At 47.5% G+C, this 14,218-nt stretch overlaps 1 protein-coding gene across 1 annotated transcript in view; it reads right to left on the bottom strand.

Annotated features, from left to right (window-relative positions):
• Positions 1-3,830: 3,830 nt before the first annotated feature.
• The window catches only part of PCGF3 (polycomb group ring finger 3), a 208,785-nt gene continuing 198,397 nt past the window's right edge, over positions 3,831-14,218 (bottom strand). Inside the window, exon 9 of the mRNA XM_090039029.1 lies at positions 3,831-4,737. Coding sequence (XP_089895155.1) covers positions 4,729-4,737 — 9 coding nt within the window. The 3' untranslated portion in view covers positions 3,831-4,728. The remainder of the gene's footprint in view (positions 4,738-14,218) is intronic.

Genomic DNA, 14,218 nt, shown 5'->3' with positions numbered 1-14,218 from the left:
GGGCATTCCTAAATGAAGCAATCCTAAAAGCTCAAAGTAAGTCCATTCCCTTTCATAAGAAAGGCAGCAAAAGGGCTGGGAGACCCCTTTGCCTCAACAGGGAAGTCATGGAACTCCTGAAATTAAAACGAGAAACCCACAAAGGATGGAAGTCAGGAATTACTACCAAAGAGGAGTATTCGGCAACAGCCTGCACCTGTCAGGATCAGTTTAGGACAGTAAAAGCACAGACCAAATACAGACTGGCAACTGGAATTGAGGACAACAAAAAGTCCTTCTTTAGATATATAGGAAGCTGGAGAAAAAATAAGGCAAGCATAGGACCCCTGATGAGTGAAATAGATGGGACACTGATAACTGACACTCAAGAAAAAAACTGAACTCCTGAATGAATACTTCATGTCAGTATTCCATCAGTCCAAGGGTGTTAGCTCTCTTGACAAGATATAGGATAATCATGGTAGGGGTGACCACCCCCCAATAATTGGCATAGATCTTGTGGGGGAGCACCCACAGAAGCTAAATATCTACAGGTCAACAGGACCAAATAAACTACACCTGAGGGTGCTAAAAGACCTGGCCAATGACATTGTGCGACCGATGGCAAAGTTATTTGAAGACTTGCGGTACTTGGCAGAGGTCCCAAAAGATTGGAAGAAGGCCAACGAGATTCTTATCTTTAAGAAAGGGAGAAAGGGGGAACCAGGAAATTACAGGCCAATCAGTTTGGCCTCAATCCCTGGTAAAATCCTGAAGAAAATTATCAAAGAATACATTATAGACAGGCTAGCAGAAGAATAGCCAACATTGCTTTGGTACGGGCAGGTCATGCCAGCCCAACCTCATTTTCTTCTATGATCAGGTTACTCACCACCTGGATGGGGGAAATGAGGTTGACGTCGTATACCTGGACTTCAAAAAGGCTTTTGACCTGGTCTCCCATGAAGTCCTCATGAAAAAATTGGGAAAATGAGGCCTCAACAACTTGACAGTCCAGTGGCTAGGTAACTGGCTCCACGGTAGAACCCAGAGAATATTGACTGATGGAACTGAGTCATCATGATAGAGGGTGACCAGTGGCATCCCTCAGGATTTCATAGTTTCATAGTTGTAGGGTCGGAAGGGACCTGAGCAGATCATCAAGTCCAACCACCTGCCATGGGCAGGAAACACCCCAGCAAGGTGTCTATCTAGCCTCCTTTTGAAGACCCCCAGGGTAGGAGTGATCACCACTTCCCTTGGAAGCTGGTTCCAGATCCTAGCTGCCCTGACTGTGCCTCCTGATGTCTAGCCTGAATCTACTCTCCGTCAACTTATGGCCGTTATTCCTTGTTACTCCCAGTAGTGTTCGGGGGAACAGGGATTCTCCCATTGCCTACTGGTCTCCCTTGACCAATTTATAGATGGCGACCAGATCCCCCCTCAGCCTTCTCTTGTGGAGGCTGAACAGGTTCAGGTCTTGTAGTCTCTCCTTGTAGGGCCTGCGCTGCTGCTCCCTGATCATGCGAGTGGCCCTCCTCTGGACTGTCTCAATGCTGTCCACATCCCTCTTGAAGTGCAGCACCCAGAACTGGATGCAGTAGTCCAACTATGGCCTGACCAGTGTCACATAGAGGGGGAGGATCATAGGTTAGCCCTCCTGACTGCATCCCCACGTTGGCGGCCCATGTTCATCTTGGAGTCTGTAATGACTCCAAGATCCTTTTCTGCTTCTCTGCTGATGAGAAGGGAGTTCCCCAGGCTGTAGGTCTGCTGCTGGTTCTTTCTCCCTAGGTGCAGTACCCTGCACTTGTCAGTATTGAATCCCATCTTATTCTCATTCGTCCACCCCTGTAGCCTGTCCAGATCCAATTGCAGCCTATTCCTCCCTTCTAGCATGCCCACATCCCCCCACATCTTAGTGTCATCTGCAAATTTGAACAAGATGCTTTTCACTCCCTTGTCCAAGTCGCTGAAGAAGATGTTGAACAGTGTGGGCCCGAGGACCAAGCCCAGGGGGACCCCACTGCCCACATCCCTCCAGGTTGAAAGTGACCCATCCACCACCACTCTCTGAGTGCAGCCCTCCAGCCAGTTGGCAACCCATCTGACTGTGTAGGCATCGACACCCCAATCTCCTAATATTTTAATGAGAATGGGGTGAGAGACAGTGTTGAAGGCCTTCCTAAAGTCCAGAAAGACTACATCCACCGCAACACGTGCATCCAAGGCTTTTGTGACCTGGTCATAGAAGGCCACCAGGTTGGTCTGAAAGGATCTGCCTCTAATGAACCCATGGTGGTTGCTCCTAAGCATACACTCGCCTGCTTGCCCCTTGCAGATGTGCACCTGGATAATTTTCTCAAAGAGCTTCTCTAGGACCAATGTAAGACTAACAAGCCTATAATTTTCTGAGTCCTCCTTCCTCCCTTTTTTGAAAACGGGGACCACATTGGTCCTTTTCCAGTCCTCTGGCACCTCACCAGGGCACCACACATGCTCATAAAGCCATGTCAGGGGTCCCACAATGACCTCTGCTAATTCCCTCAGCACTCTGGGGTGAAGATTGTCCGGACCTTCTGAGTACTGGGTTCAGTACTCAGACCAGTGCTTTTCAACATGTTCATCAATGATTTGGATTTGGGTATTAAAAGTGAATTGGCAAAGTTCGCTGACAACACCAAACTATGGGGGAGCGTAGTCATGCTCAAAGACAGGCTGACAATACAGGCCAACCTGGACAGGTTCATGAGGTGCACGGACCTCAACCAGATGTCATTTAATATGGAGAAATGTAAAAGGCTCCATCTGGAGAGAAATAATCCACAACACAATTACAAGCTGGCAGTAATACACTGGATAGCACCACAGCTGAATGAGACCTGGGTGTTGTGAAAGACAACAAAATGAACATGAGCCACCAATGCATTTGCATAGCTGGCAGAGCTAAGCAAATACTGGCATGCATCTACTGAGGCATCTCTAGCAAGGCTAAGGATGTCATCCTCCCACTCTACTCAGCCTTGGTGAGACTGTAGCTGGAGTTCTACGCCCAGTTCTGGACTCTGCACTCCAGGAAGGATGTGGAGAAGTTTGAGAGAGTCCAAAGGAGGGCCATGTGCACGATTAGAGGCCTAGAGACCAGGTCATATGAGTTGAGGCTGAAAGACTTGGGATTGTTCAGCCTGGAGGAGAAAAGACTCAGAGGGGAGTTGGTAGCAGCCTATAAGTATATCAAGGGTGTACATCAGGGCCTGGGTGAGCACCTGTTCATCAAGGCCCTCTGGGGGAGGACAAACTGATTGAGGACCGTTTCAGGCTAGGCATAAGGAAAAACTTCTTTACAAGTCAAGTTCTGATGGTTTGGAACCCAAAGGTGGTAGTCATCCACCCTAAGATCTTCAAAAAGCATCTTCATGCTCATCTTTCTGGGGTCATCTGATCCCTGCAGTCTTTCCTGCCTATGTGCATGAGGGCTGGACCCAATGATCTGTAACGTCCCTTCCAGCCCCTAACAACTATGAAGTTTTGAAGGAAGCAATTCATTGGCATCTGGGTGGTCAGGCAGCATCAGCCATAATGAGCACCACCCCCCCCCCCAAGGTCCTGAGCGAGCCACACACCCAGCAGACGGGCCACGGCATCTTGTGCACAAGACGCTGGTGGACTGTCTCCCCCTCCACCCCTTTCAGTAGCACGCCTAAGTGACTGCCCGCAAACCCTGAGCCCACAGCACACCCCCAGGACCACACGCACTCCAGACAGTTTTGAATTATCAGTCTTTATTTCCTTCCACTACAAAATACTCTCCTTCCTGCCCTCCCTCCCCAAAAGCACTATCCCCCTCACCTCAGTGCCCACCACTAAGAAAATACCCTCATTCCTGTGCACCAGAGTGTGGTCAATGAAGTGCAATAGGGGAATGGTGGGCTGAAGGTGCCTACAGTGCAAAGCCTGGGGAGAGGCACCTGGCACCCCAGCCTCTGGTGGCAGCACCACAGGTGTAGACACTGTGGTGAGGCTGGTGGGCTGGAGACTCAGCTAAGGGAGAGGGCAGGCACTGTCCAGCCTGCTACCTCTTCCTCCTCCATGAGGCCAAGGCAAGCAGGGCCTGTGGGCAGAACTGGCCCAGCAGCAGGCATTTTCTGCTTGGGGGCTACATGGTGGGCTGATGAGTGGTGGGCAGCAGCCCAGGTAGGCAGCCAGGCTCTTGAGGGACCCAGCTCAGAAGCAGGGCAGGGGGCCCTGGATACTGCAGACACTGCTGAACCTCCTCCCAGGACCACTGGGGGGCTTGGTGCAGGGCTGTGAGTGGCTTCCAGGGCCCAGGTGGGGCAAGGACTGAGCAGCGGCCAGCATGAAGGTGACCACCAGGGTCATGATGGTGTCCAGCACACAGTGGTCTTCCTTTGTGGTCTTCATTGCCTGGGCCACCGTGGTCACCTGCCACTCCTGGGCCTCCAGCATCCTCTCGAGGAGAGCAAGATACCTCTCCTTGATGGTGAGGAGCCTGTTTCTGAAAGCTCAGTCCTCCCAGTCCTTCTCCCACTTCTCATCACATCCTTGGCTCACCAGGACCATGAGTCTGAGACCCTAGTCTCCACTGTGGTGACCAGCCAGTCCAGCAACAGGGTCCTGTCTTGGAGGCACCACTGGTGGAAGTGGCATATGGGGAGGGTGCCAGCAGATGGTGGCAGAATCCTTGTTGAAGCATCCCCACTGGAGCTGCTGGTTCCCTCCTGTGTTCAGCTACTGGACCTGCAGAGCAAGGACAGAGAGACTCTTTGTGACACTTGCAACATTTCAGAGATAAAATGCAGTGTACCAAGGGGCTGCACACTGCCCAGCCTCAGATTGGGGTTGTGTGTGCCCAGGGACCATAGTAAGTTGGCCAGGCATGATAAGCTGGCCAAGCCCTCCATCCTCACCCCCTGCATAGGGGCAGGCAGCCCACCTGTTGCTTGTGGCAGCCCGCCTGCCTTCCCTGTGCCCTCCTCAGGCTAAGCCAGGCCTGGCTTCTACTGGCAACTGCTCCAGCAGCTCCAGACCAGCACCCCACGTCTCTGCTCTACAGGACAAGCAGTTTGCTTCCATGCCTCCTGGTCCACACTGCCTGGGGGTGGAGGGTGAGAGGCTCCTGCCTAGCTGGGAGACAGAGCTGGTGACACTACTGCCTTCCCACCAGCAACCCTCTCCAGAGAGGTGGCCCAAGTCAGTGTCCCCACAGCACATGGCCTATTTTCCAGGTGTGTTTGAGTACACCTGCTGCCTGTGGCCTGGGTCCCTCACAGATAGACTGCAGTCCATACAGGGCATGGTCCTGCGGGCAACCCCAGATTGGTGGTTATGGTCCATGATGCAAACCCAGTGAGCTTTCAGGACCTTCTCCTTAATGCAGGTCTGCTGCCCAGACCAATCGTAGCCAGGCTTCTGCATGCAGACAGAAATATGAGTGTTTACCTTGGATTGGGCAAACTGCCTCTGGACTTCAGCCTTACCCCAGACTGCTGAGTGGTCTCATCTGCCACCCAGTTTGATCCCTGGGATGCTCTCCCTGGGGCCAGGGATGCTGCCATCACAGGTGCTGGATCCAGCAAGGACTCCAGGTACCTTTGGGTCCTGGCATGTGCCCACAGCACAGGAGCATGGTGCCCAGGACCCAGGGATCAGTCAGCACAGGCCTTAGGGTCAGCACAGGCCAAAGGTCTGCAAGACTGCTGCAGCTGGCATGTGCTGACCACAAGCACACAGTGCCCAGGGACAGGCAGCAGTTGGCACAGGCCCTGGGGGTTAGGCCAGGGGTCTGCAAGCCAGCTTGAGACTGCTGAGGAGTTCCACATGGCTGAAGGCACTCCCAGCCATGTTGCTTTGCCCAAGGCAGGAGCCTGACCTCCTGCTTGTCTGGCTTACTGGGAGCACATCTGCTCATGGTCAGTGTCTATACATCCACTACTGTGCAGTAGCTAATGCACAGTTAATCTACTACCTGTGTTTACAGGTAATAGAAAACCACATATTCGCCTGTTTTACTATGCAGTAGTTGCTGCGCATGTTACATAGTGATGCCTTACTGCACAGTAAAGCATCTTGTATAAATGCACCCAGAGAAGCACTATCACCTCCTATATCTTGTACCTAATGCTCCTTTTTGATGCATCCCAAAACCTATTTACTTTTTGTGCAGCTGAATCACACTGCAGACTCGTATTCTCGTAGACTCTTAGATCTTTTTCCATAGTGTTGCCACCCATTTTGTATTTGTATTTTTGTATCATTCTTCCCAAGATGTAGCACCTTGCATTTGTCAGCATTGAAAACTTCATTTTGTTAGCTCCAGCCTAGCTTTCCAATCTGTCAAGATCCTTCTGCATTTCACTCTCATACTCCAATGCATGCACCACTCTGCCCAGATTTCTGGCATCTGCAAACTTGCTCAAGAAACTTTCCTTGCCAGCATCCAAATCATTAGTAAGTACACTGAGTGGCAATGGAAACAAGCCAGATCCACATGGGACTGAATTGCAAATCTCCTGTCATTCTGACATGGATCCGTTTATAATTACCCATTGCTCGAGGCTATTGATCCAGTTGTCTATCCACCTTATAATAGTTTTGTCCACCCCACATTTCTCAAATTTGTTTATGAGAAGGTCATGTGGGATCTTATCAAAAGCTTTGCTGAAGTCCAGATACACTATCCACAGCATTCTCTTCATCCAGCCAAGCAGTTACTTTGTCAAAGAAGGAGATAAAGTTTGACATGAGTTTTTCTTAGTAAATCCATGCTGGCTGCTTGTGATCAGCCTTGCCTCCTCCAGATGCTTGCAAATGGGCTTTCTTAGGGTATACTCCAGTAACTTCCTGGATATTGAGGTGAAGCTAACCAGTCTGTAGTTCTCCAGGTCCTCCTTTTTGCCTTTTTAAAAGAGGGTCACTATGTTGGCCCTTTTCCAGTTCTCTGGTATCTTACCACACATTTCCTATGACTTCATCAATATCATTGCCACAGGTACAAGGATCTCCTTTGCCAGTTCCTTCAGTACCCTGAAGTTCATTCAGTTCTGATGAATTGAATTAATTCATACCTATTAAAAGCTCTCTAAATTTATCTTTTCTTATCTCTTCCCTCAGCTTGTCCTCTTCCTTATCCAAGTATCAGGCTTTTGTTTAATTTTTCTTTTGAAAAGTAAGGCAAAGGAGATGTTGAGTAGCTCCACCCTCTTTGCATCTTCTGTTAAGAGCTCACCTTGGTTTGTTAACAGTGGACCTACTGCTTCCTTGGTCTTTCTTTTCTGGCCAACATATTTTTAGGCCTTCTTTTTGTTGTTTTTAACTTCCCTTGCCAGGCACATTTCATTCTTTGTGTGTCAGGTGTAGTTCATTGTTGCCTTCCTGATTTTGGCCTTGCAGGTTCTTGCTCTTTCCTAGTAATATTTCTTACTGACCTGCTCATTTTTCCATTGACTACATGCTTTTCTTTTGTATTAGAGGCACCCTAGAAGCTCCTTCTTCAACCACATTGGTCTCTTCGCATTCTTCTTGTGCATCCATCATGTCAGAACCATTTCTTGTTGGGTTTCCAATACTATATCCTTTGGAAGCTCCCAGCCCTGCTTGGTGCCTTTATTCTTCAGTCTGTCTTTCCATGACACCATACTTATTAATCCCTTGAGTTCAATCTGCCTTTTTGAAATCAAGCATCCTAGTTTTACTGACTTTATGTTTTCCCCATCTTATGATCTGGATTTCTGTCATATCATGATCATGTCTTCCCAAGTTGCCCATCACCTTCAGATCCTTCATCAGTTTTTCCCTATTTGTCAGAACAAAATTCAAGATAGATGATCCCCTACTTATACTCTCAGCCTTCTGGAACAGAAAGCTGCCTTCCACAGAAATTAGGAACTGGCTTGACATTTTATGTTTGCCTATTGTTCTTCCATCAGTTGCCTGGAAAACTAAAGTCTCCAATCAGTACCACTCCATAGTATTTGGAAAGATTTGTCACCTCCTTGAAGAGTTCCTCATCCACCTCCATTTCCTAATTTGGTGGTCCAGAATCAGTCCTAACCATTATACTGGTGCTGCATCTTTCACCTTTCATCTTTTCCCAGATGCATTCTGCCTTGCTGTCTTCTTCCTCCTGAACCAGGGAATGTGTGTTTGTGAAATACAAGGTGACACCACCTTTTCTCCTGTCCTGCTGAACGAAAGTGTAACCCTCAGTGTTGACATTCCAGTCATAAGAGCTGTTCCACCAGGTCTCTGTGATGCCAACCGGGTCATAGTTCTTTTCACAGGCTGCAGCTTCCAGCTCATCTTATTTATTCCTCATACTTTTTGCAGTTGTATGCATACAATTTGCATATAAGTGTTCAAAGGTACATGAGAAATGCCATCTTTGACACTGGTTTGTAATTTATAATGTAGCTCTCGTCTCCAGAGTGTGTGTGAACACTCACACAGAGGAAAAGTATTAGATCTATAAACACAAGATTGCATTAGCACTGGTAATTTGATTCTTTCCCTCATTTTCCCAAATAACTTCCATGCATATTGAAAAACAAGACAACCTGGGATAATCATCTTTGTTAGCATTGATTTATTTCACTCTTGATTCATCTCCACTGAGGCAACAAAGTTGGTTTTAAGACTTAATCTTAATTGAATTGCTTTTATATTGCTGCTTCTTTTATTTATCAACCACACAGGCTGCTCTTAGGGTCTTGTTGCACAGGACAGTTGGCACATGTTTTATTTAGATTGTAGCAAACATTTCTGTGCCATATTAAAAGTTCAAATGTGTTCTGAACAGTCAGATGATAATGCTTACTATGATCTCAGCCTGCTCTGGACTGGGCTGGAGCTGTCTGTGTAGACTCCCCCTCAGCCCCGCCCCCACAGCACTGACCCCAGCACTGGGGACTGCAGCTTGCACGTCCTTCATGAAGAGGTGCAACCTCCAGGCCCAGACACCACAACATTCTTGTGGCCAGCACTACCTGTAAATTTTTCACACTTAAGTTGAACACCTGTCCATAACCTTAATCTCACAGCTGCTTGTGTCAGAACACATTCAGAGGAGCTGACTTACTCTCCAGAAGGCTCTCCTTGGGAAATCAGTTACAATAACTTTTCCCAGTGTCTCCTCTCACACGTGCCTTGTGGCTGATGTTGTAAAGCTTTGGTATGGAAATTTCAGCCATAGGTCATAGAATCTACAGGCTTAAGCAAACAAAACACAGGGAAATATAGCATAATTTTCAACTGAAGCTAGAAAGACACTAGGCATTTTATGTGGGTGGCAGGCTAGAATAAAAATAGTGAAGCTATTTCTAGTAGAAAGTCGAATAATGTTTCAGATATTATAGTGTCTGACCCTCAGTACCATATAGGAACACCCACTCATCAACTTGACTCATTGCCATTCTGGCCACCATCTTGCGATTGGAAGTTCCACCCTATCACATGGTTTTTGACGCGACAAACCCCTCCCACCTTTTCCCCTTGTATGGGGTGTGACATCACAAACCCCACCCCTACCCCTGGTCGCATGACATGTACCATCACAAACTCCACCCCTCCCCAGTCATATGATATGTGACATCACAAACCTCATGCCCAGTCGCATGACACATGACATCAAAAACCTCACCCCAGCCCCTGGTCACATATTGCATGACATCAGAAACCCACTCCTGACTCCATCACGTGGTCCATGACATCAGAAGGACAGCCCATTCAGGCCCCAAAGCCTACCTTTCATGCTGCAAGACCCACCTTAGACCACACAGTACAGTCACGACTTAGCCCTCAGACTACAATGCTGGCTCCAGAATTCCCCACCCCATCACATGACATGTGACATCACAAGGGTTGCCCAAAGGCCCCAGACTCCACCCCCCCCATTCCACATGCTGCATGGCACGACCCTAGGTGACCAGCCTCCCATGTAGACATGTCTGGTAATCACAGTGCCTTCCCACTCCCACCCCATGCTAACACCTGTGTGATGCATTCAAGCCACTGAGAACAAATTTAAACCATATTAAAACAAGATTTATTAGGCAAGTAACAAAATACAACATTAACAATAGTCTTCAGCCTTGTCTTGAACAGTTGTTCAAAACTAGGTCATGCAAAAAACCTTTTCTGAACAGGGGCAAACTACTTTTTTATTGGAAAATAGTCCCCAATACAGCCCTGCTCGGTGACCTCCATGGGTTTGTAGCCCTGCTCAGCACCCAACATGGGCTTATAGCCCTGCTCGGCAACCTCCACAGGCTCAAAGTCTTGCTTGGTGGCCATTGTCTTTGGATAACACTGTCACATCAGTCTTCAGACTCAAACTCCTCTGTTTCAGATATGAACAAGAACAGTTCACACAAAAAACCTTCACTTTCAGCAGGGCACCAATGTGCAGGTTTTGAAAGCTCTCTATAAAGGCATTGTCTACCTGCAAAAAGATGGTAATTAGCACAGGCCCAGAGAGTTACAAGAGCAAAACACCCCTACAAAAAATAATCTAAATTAGTTACCTCAGCCCCTTGGGACAGGGTTGTTCAACACCTCCATGCTCTCCACAAGTAGGTTTGATATGGACTGCATGGGTTTTGTCACAACACCTGCTCCTGTTTGGGGGGCCTTGGAATCCATCTCACACTCCTTAATAGGCTGTTCATCTGAGGTCATGGACCATGTGATGGGAGTCACGTGCCATATGACAGGGTCAGGAAAGGGTTTTTTTGGTGTCATGCATCATGGGACTGGGGTGATGGCAGGCTTTGTGATGTTATGCACCATGTGACCAGAGCAGGGGCAGGGTTTGAGATGTCACACACCATATAAGAGGAAAGGGGGGAAGGTTGTCATGCGAAAGACCATCTGATGGGGTGGGACTTCCGGTCCCAAGATGGCAGCCAAGATGGTGACCTATCAAGACAACTACACTTATTTTCTGTCTTACTGTTCTGCCTGTACCTTGATTTTTCCCAAGCCTCACTTTTTTGGGAATGGACTTGCAGGACATACATAATGCTTGTTCTACAGGCATCTTATTTAACCTTTCACTACTGAGATGTTTAGGTTTCAGACAAAACTGAAGTGGAAAATAAACTTCTGCTTTAAAAAATAACCATGTATCAGTACTTGTAACTAACAAGAATGAAAAACATTTCTCTGTGCTGAACACTATTCTCTTAGCCAATGTATAATAACTCTTCCTGCAGATTCATCATTAAACTTTGTTCCATCTGACTTTTCTCTGCAGTACCTGCTTTTTCAGATAAGCCCCTTTTCATAGAATCATAAAGAAGCAGGGCTGCAAGGATAAAGAAGCAAGGCTGCAAGGGACTCCCAGAGGTCATGTAGTCCAGGTCCCTGCTCACAGCAGGTTCATCACTGCCAAAATTATCCCAAACAAGTATCTGTTTAACCTGATTTTAAAAAATTTCAAGGATGGGCATTTCACAATTTCTTTAGGTATTTCTCCAATGCTTGACCATGCTCATAGTCAGAAAGTTCCTCCTAATTTCCAACTTAAATTTCCCTTGCTGAAGCTTGGGGCCTTTGCTTCTAATCCTGTCCCCTATGGTCACAGAGAAAAGCCCATATATCCATCCTACCTGTAATCACCCTTCAGGTATATGAATACTATTATCAAATCCCTCCTGAGTTTTCTCTTGTCCAGACTAAATAACCCTAATTATTTCAGCCTTTCCTCATAAGCCTTGCCTCCCAGGCCACAATCATTTTTGTTGCTCCACACTGGAATCTTTCCAAACAGTATGGGGCCCAAAATGAGACACAACACTTCATATGAGTCCTCATTAGTGCTGAATACAGTGGAAGAATCACTTCCCTTGATTTGCAAGTAACATTCTTCTTAGCACAATCCAGCATGATGTTGGCTTTTTTGTGACATGAACACAGTGTTGGCTCATATCCAGCTTATGGTCTACTGCAGAGGTTCCCAACAACCAGGCCATGGCCTGGTACCAGGCTGTGAAGGGTTGGCTACCAGGTCATGGCTTGAGCCCCAGCCCTCCCTCCCATCGGTCTGCCTCAGCAAATGGCTTCCACTGCTGGGTGGCAGGGCAGCCCCAGGAGGGAGGCAGCTGGCTCTGTGTGCCCCTTCCCACTCCTGTGCTGGTCTGCGGTATAAAAACAGTTAGGAACCACTGGTCTACTGTAACTCCCAGGTCTTCCTCTGCAGTACTGCAGACTAGCCAATCATTCCCAAGTCTGTATTTTACATGCTTTCTTGACCACAAATGTTCTCAGGCATTGAGAGTCCACAAACCGATGTCATGAAGTACTTCTAATAGACATGTTCCAAGACACACAATAAGTTCTCTCTTTTCTTTAGAGTCACCATTCAATGTGTTTTTTCACCACCAACTGACCTTGCATTTGTAGTACATTCGACTTTGACCTATGAAGACAATTTCCACTTCTTTTTTAATTGAATCCATGTTTATGAGAGTACTTGAACACATTTTCAAGAGGTTTTAATGGAAATCTGCCAATACCTAAATTATTTATTCCTAATAGCCAATAATGCTGTTATCTCTATTATGCAAGAGGCAAGGATTTCTTTGGGTAATAACTTTTATTATCCCAACTACATAGCTGGTCCAGTTAGACAAGTTTTTGAATGCAAGACCTTCTTCTTTAGGGCTGAGGAAAAAAGCAAGTATAGCAGTAGTTAAAAAAAAGTTGGTAGAGCTGTGAAATGTTAAATGTTACTTCTATAAGTAATTTCTTAATGAGGAAATATTACTACTCTCAACAAAGGTATCCAATTATTTGTTGTTATTTACTGAGATCCCAAGTAAATGTTAGATGCATCGTGCAAACAGTGAGCATTCTTCATCCTGAGAAGCATAATTGAAAGCTAGATGCAAGCCTGAAGAGTAACTGGACAAGGGATGGTCCGGTGGTTTGTGGCTCTAGTCTGGTACTTGGGAAATTTGTATTTATGCTCTGGGGATGCCATTGGGGAACACTCACCACCCCTGACATATTTCTGGGTTTGGTGTACATAAGAGGAAGCAGATGGACAAGGTATCTTTGGCAGCACTGAAGCCAGAACACACTGTTGCCATTGTGTGGGCTCGTCTACATGAACTGCTTTACTGAGCATTAGATTAATCAATGCACAGTAAAACATCACCATCTACATGTGTGTGGCAATTACTGCACATTAAATTAGTCTAACATGCTGTTTGCTAGTACCAATATATATAGGTACTAGAAAAAATGACATATTAACTAATGCATGTGTACATGATGATGATGGGGCAAACTGCGCCTGGACAGCCACACCAGCAGGAGGCCAGCCTCCTGCTTGGTGCAGAGCCATGTGGCCGGAGGTTTTTGCAGCTACATGGGAGGCACAGTTCATTGGCTGTTCCAAGCTGGCCTCTGGCCCCCCTGCCCTGACCCACAGGGCCCATGCCAGATTCTGCCTGCCCTTTGGGCACCATGCCCCATCAATACAGGCACATGGGTCTGCAGGGCTGCTGCGCTTAACAAGCTCTGCTCCCTGGGGCCCATGCCAGCAGCTGCCTGGCCCATGGACTCCATGACCCATTGCTACAGGCATGTGCTGAGCCCTGCAGCCCCTGACTCTACCCTCCAGGATTCCATATGGGCAGAGCCTGCTTCCCAGGCACCATGCCCCCAACTGATGCCAGTACTTGGAAACCCAGCCTGACTTCCCAAGGCCCCTGGCAGAAGCTTCTATGATGGCATACCCAATGGCAGAGAGAGCAGTTCAGGAGCCAAACTAGACTAAGCAGTGGTTCTCAGTCAGGGGCCGCAATTGTCATTCTGGGGCTGCCTGCAGGTTCAAGCCCTTCCAGCAGCAGCTGAACCAAATTCTAGTCCTGAAGGACCCTAGCAAGGCACAACATTTGGGGACCTGGTGACAGTCTATAAACTCACTAAGGGGGACCAGAAGGGTTTGGGAGAGACCTTGTTTCCCCTAGCACCTCCTGGCATAACAAGGAATAATGGCCACAAGTTGTTGGAGAGTAGGTTTAGATTAGACCTCCGTAAGAACTACTTCACAGTCAGGGCGGCTAGGATCTGGAACCAACTTCCAAGGGAAGTGGTGCTGGCTCCTACCCTGGGGGTCTTTAAGAGGAGACTTGATGCCTACCTAGCTGGCATCATTTGAGCCCAGTTTTTTTTTTCTCCTGCCCTGGTAGGGGGTCGGACTTGAAGATCTATAAGG

Source organism: Crocodylus siamensis, chromosome 3 (genome assembly GCF_052110815.1).
Source record: "Crocodylus siamensis isolate JL-2025a chromosome 3, ASM5211081v1, whole genome shotgun sequence".
Classification (NCBI taxonomy): Eukaryota; Metazoa; Chordata; order Crocodylia; family Crocodylidae; genus Crocodylus; species Crocodylus siamensis.
Note: the sequence above shows the minus strand (reverse complement) of the source record. Positions and strands in the feature narration are given on the sequence as shown.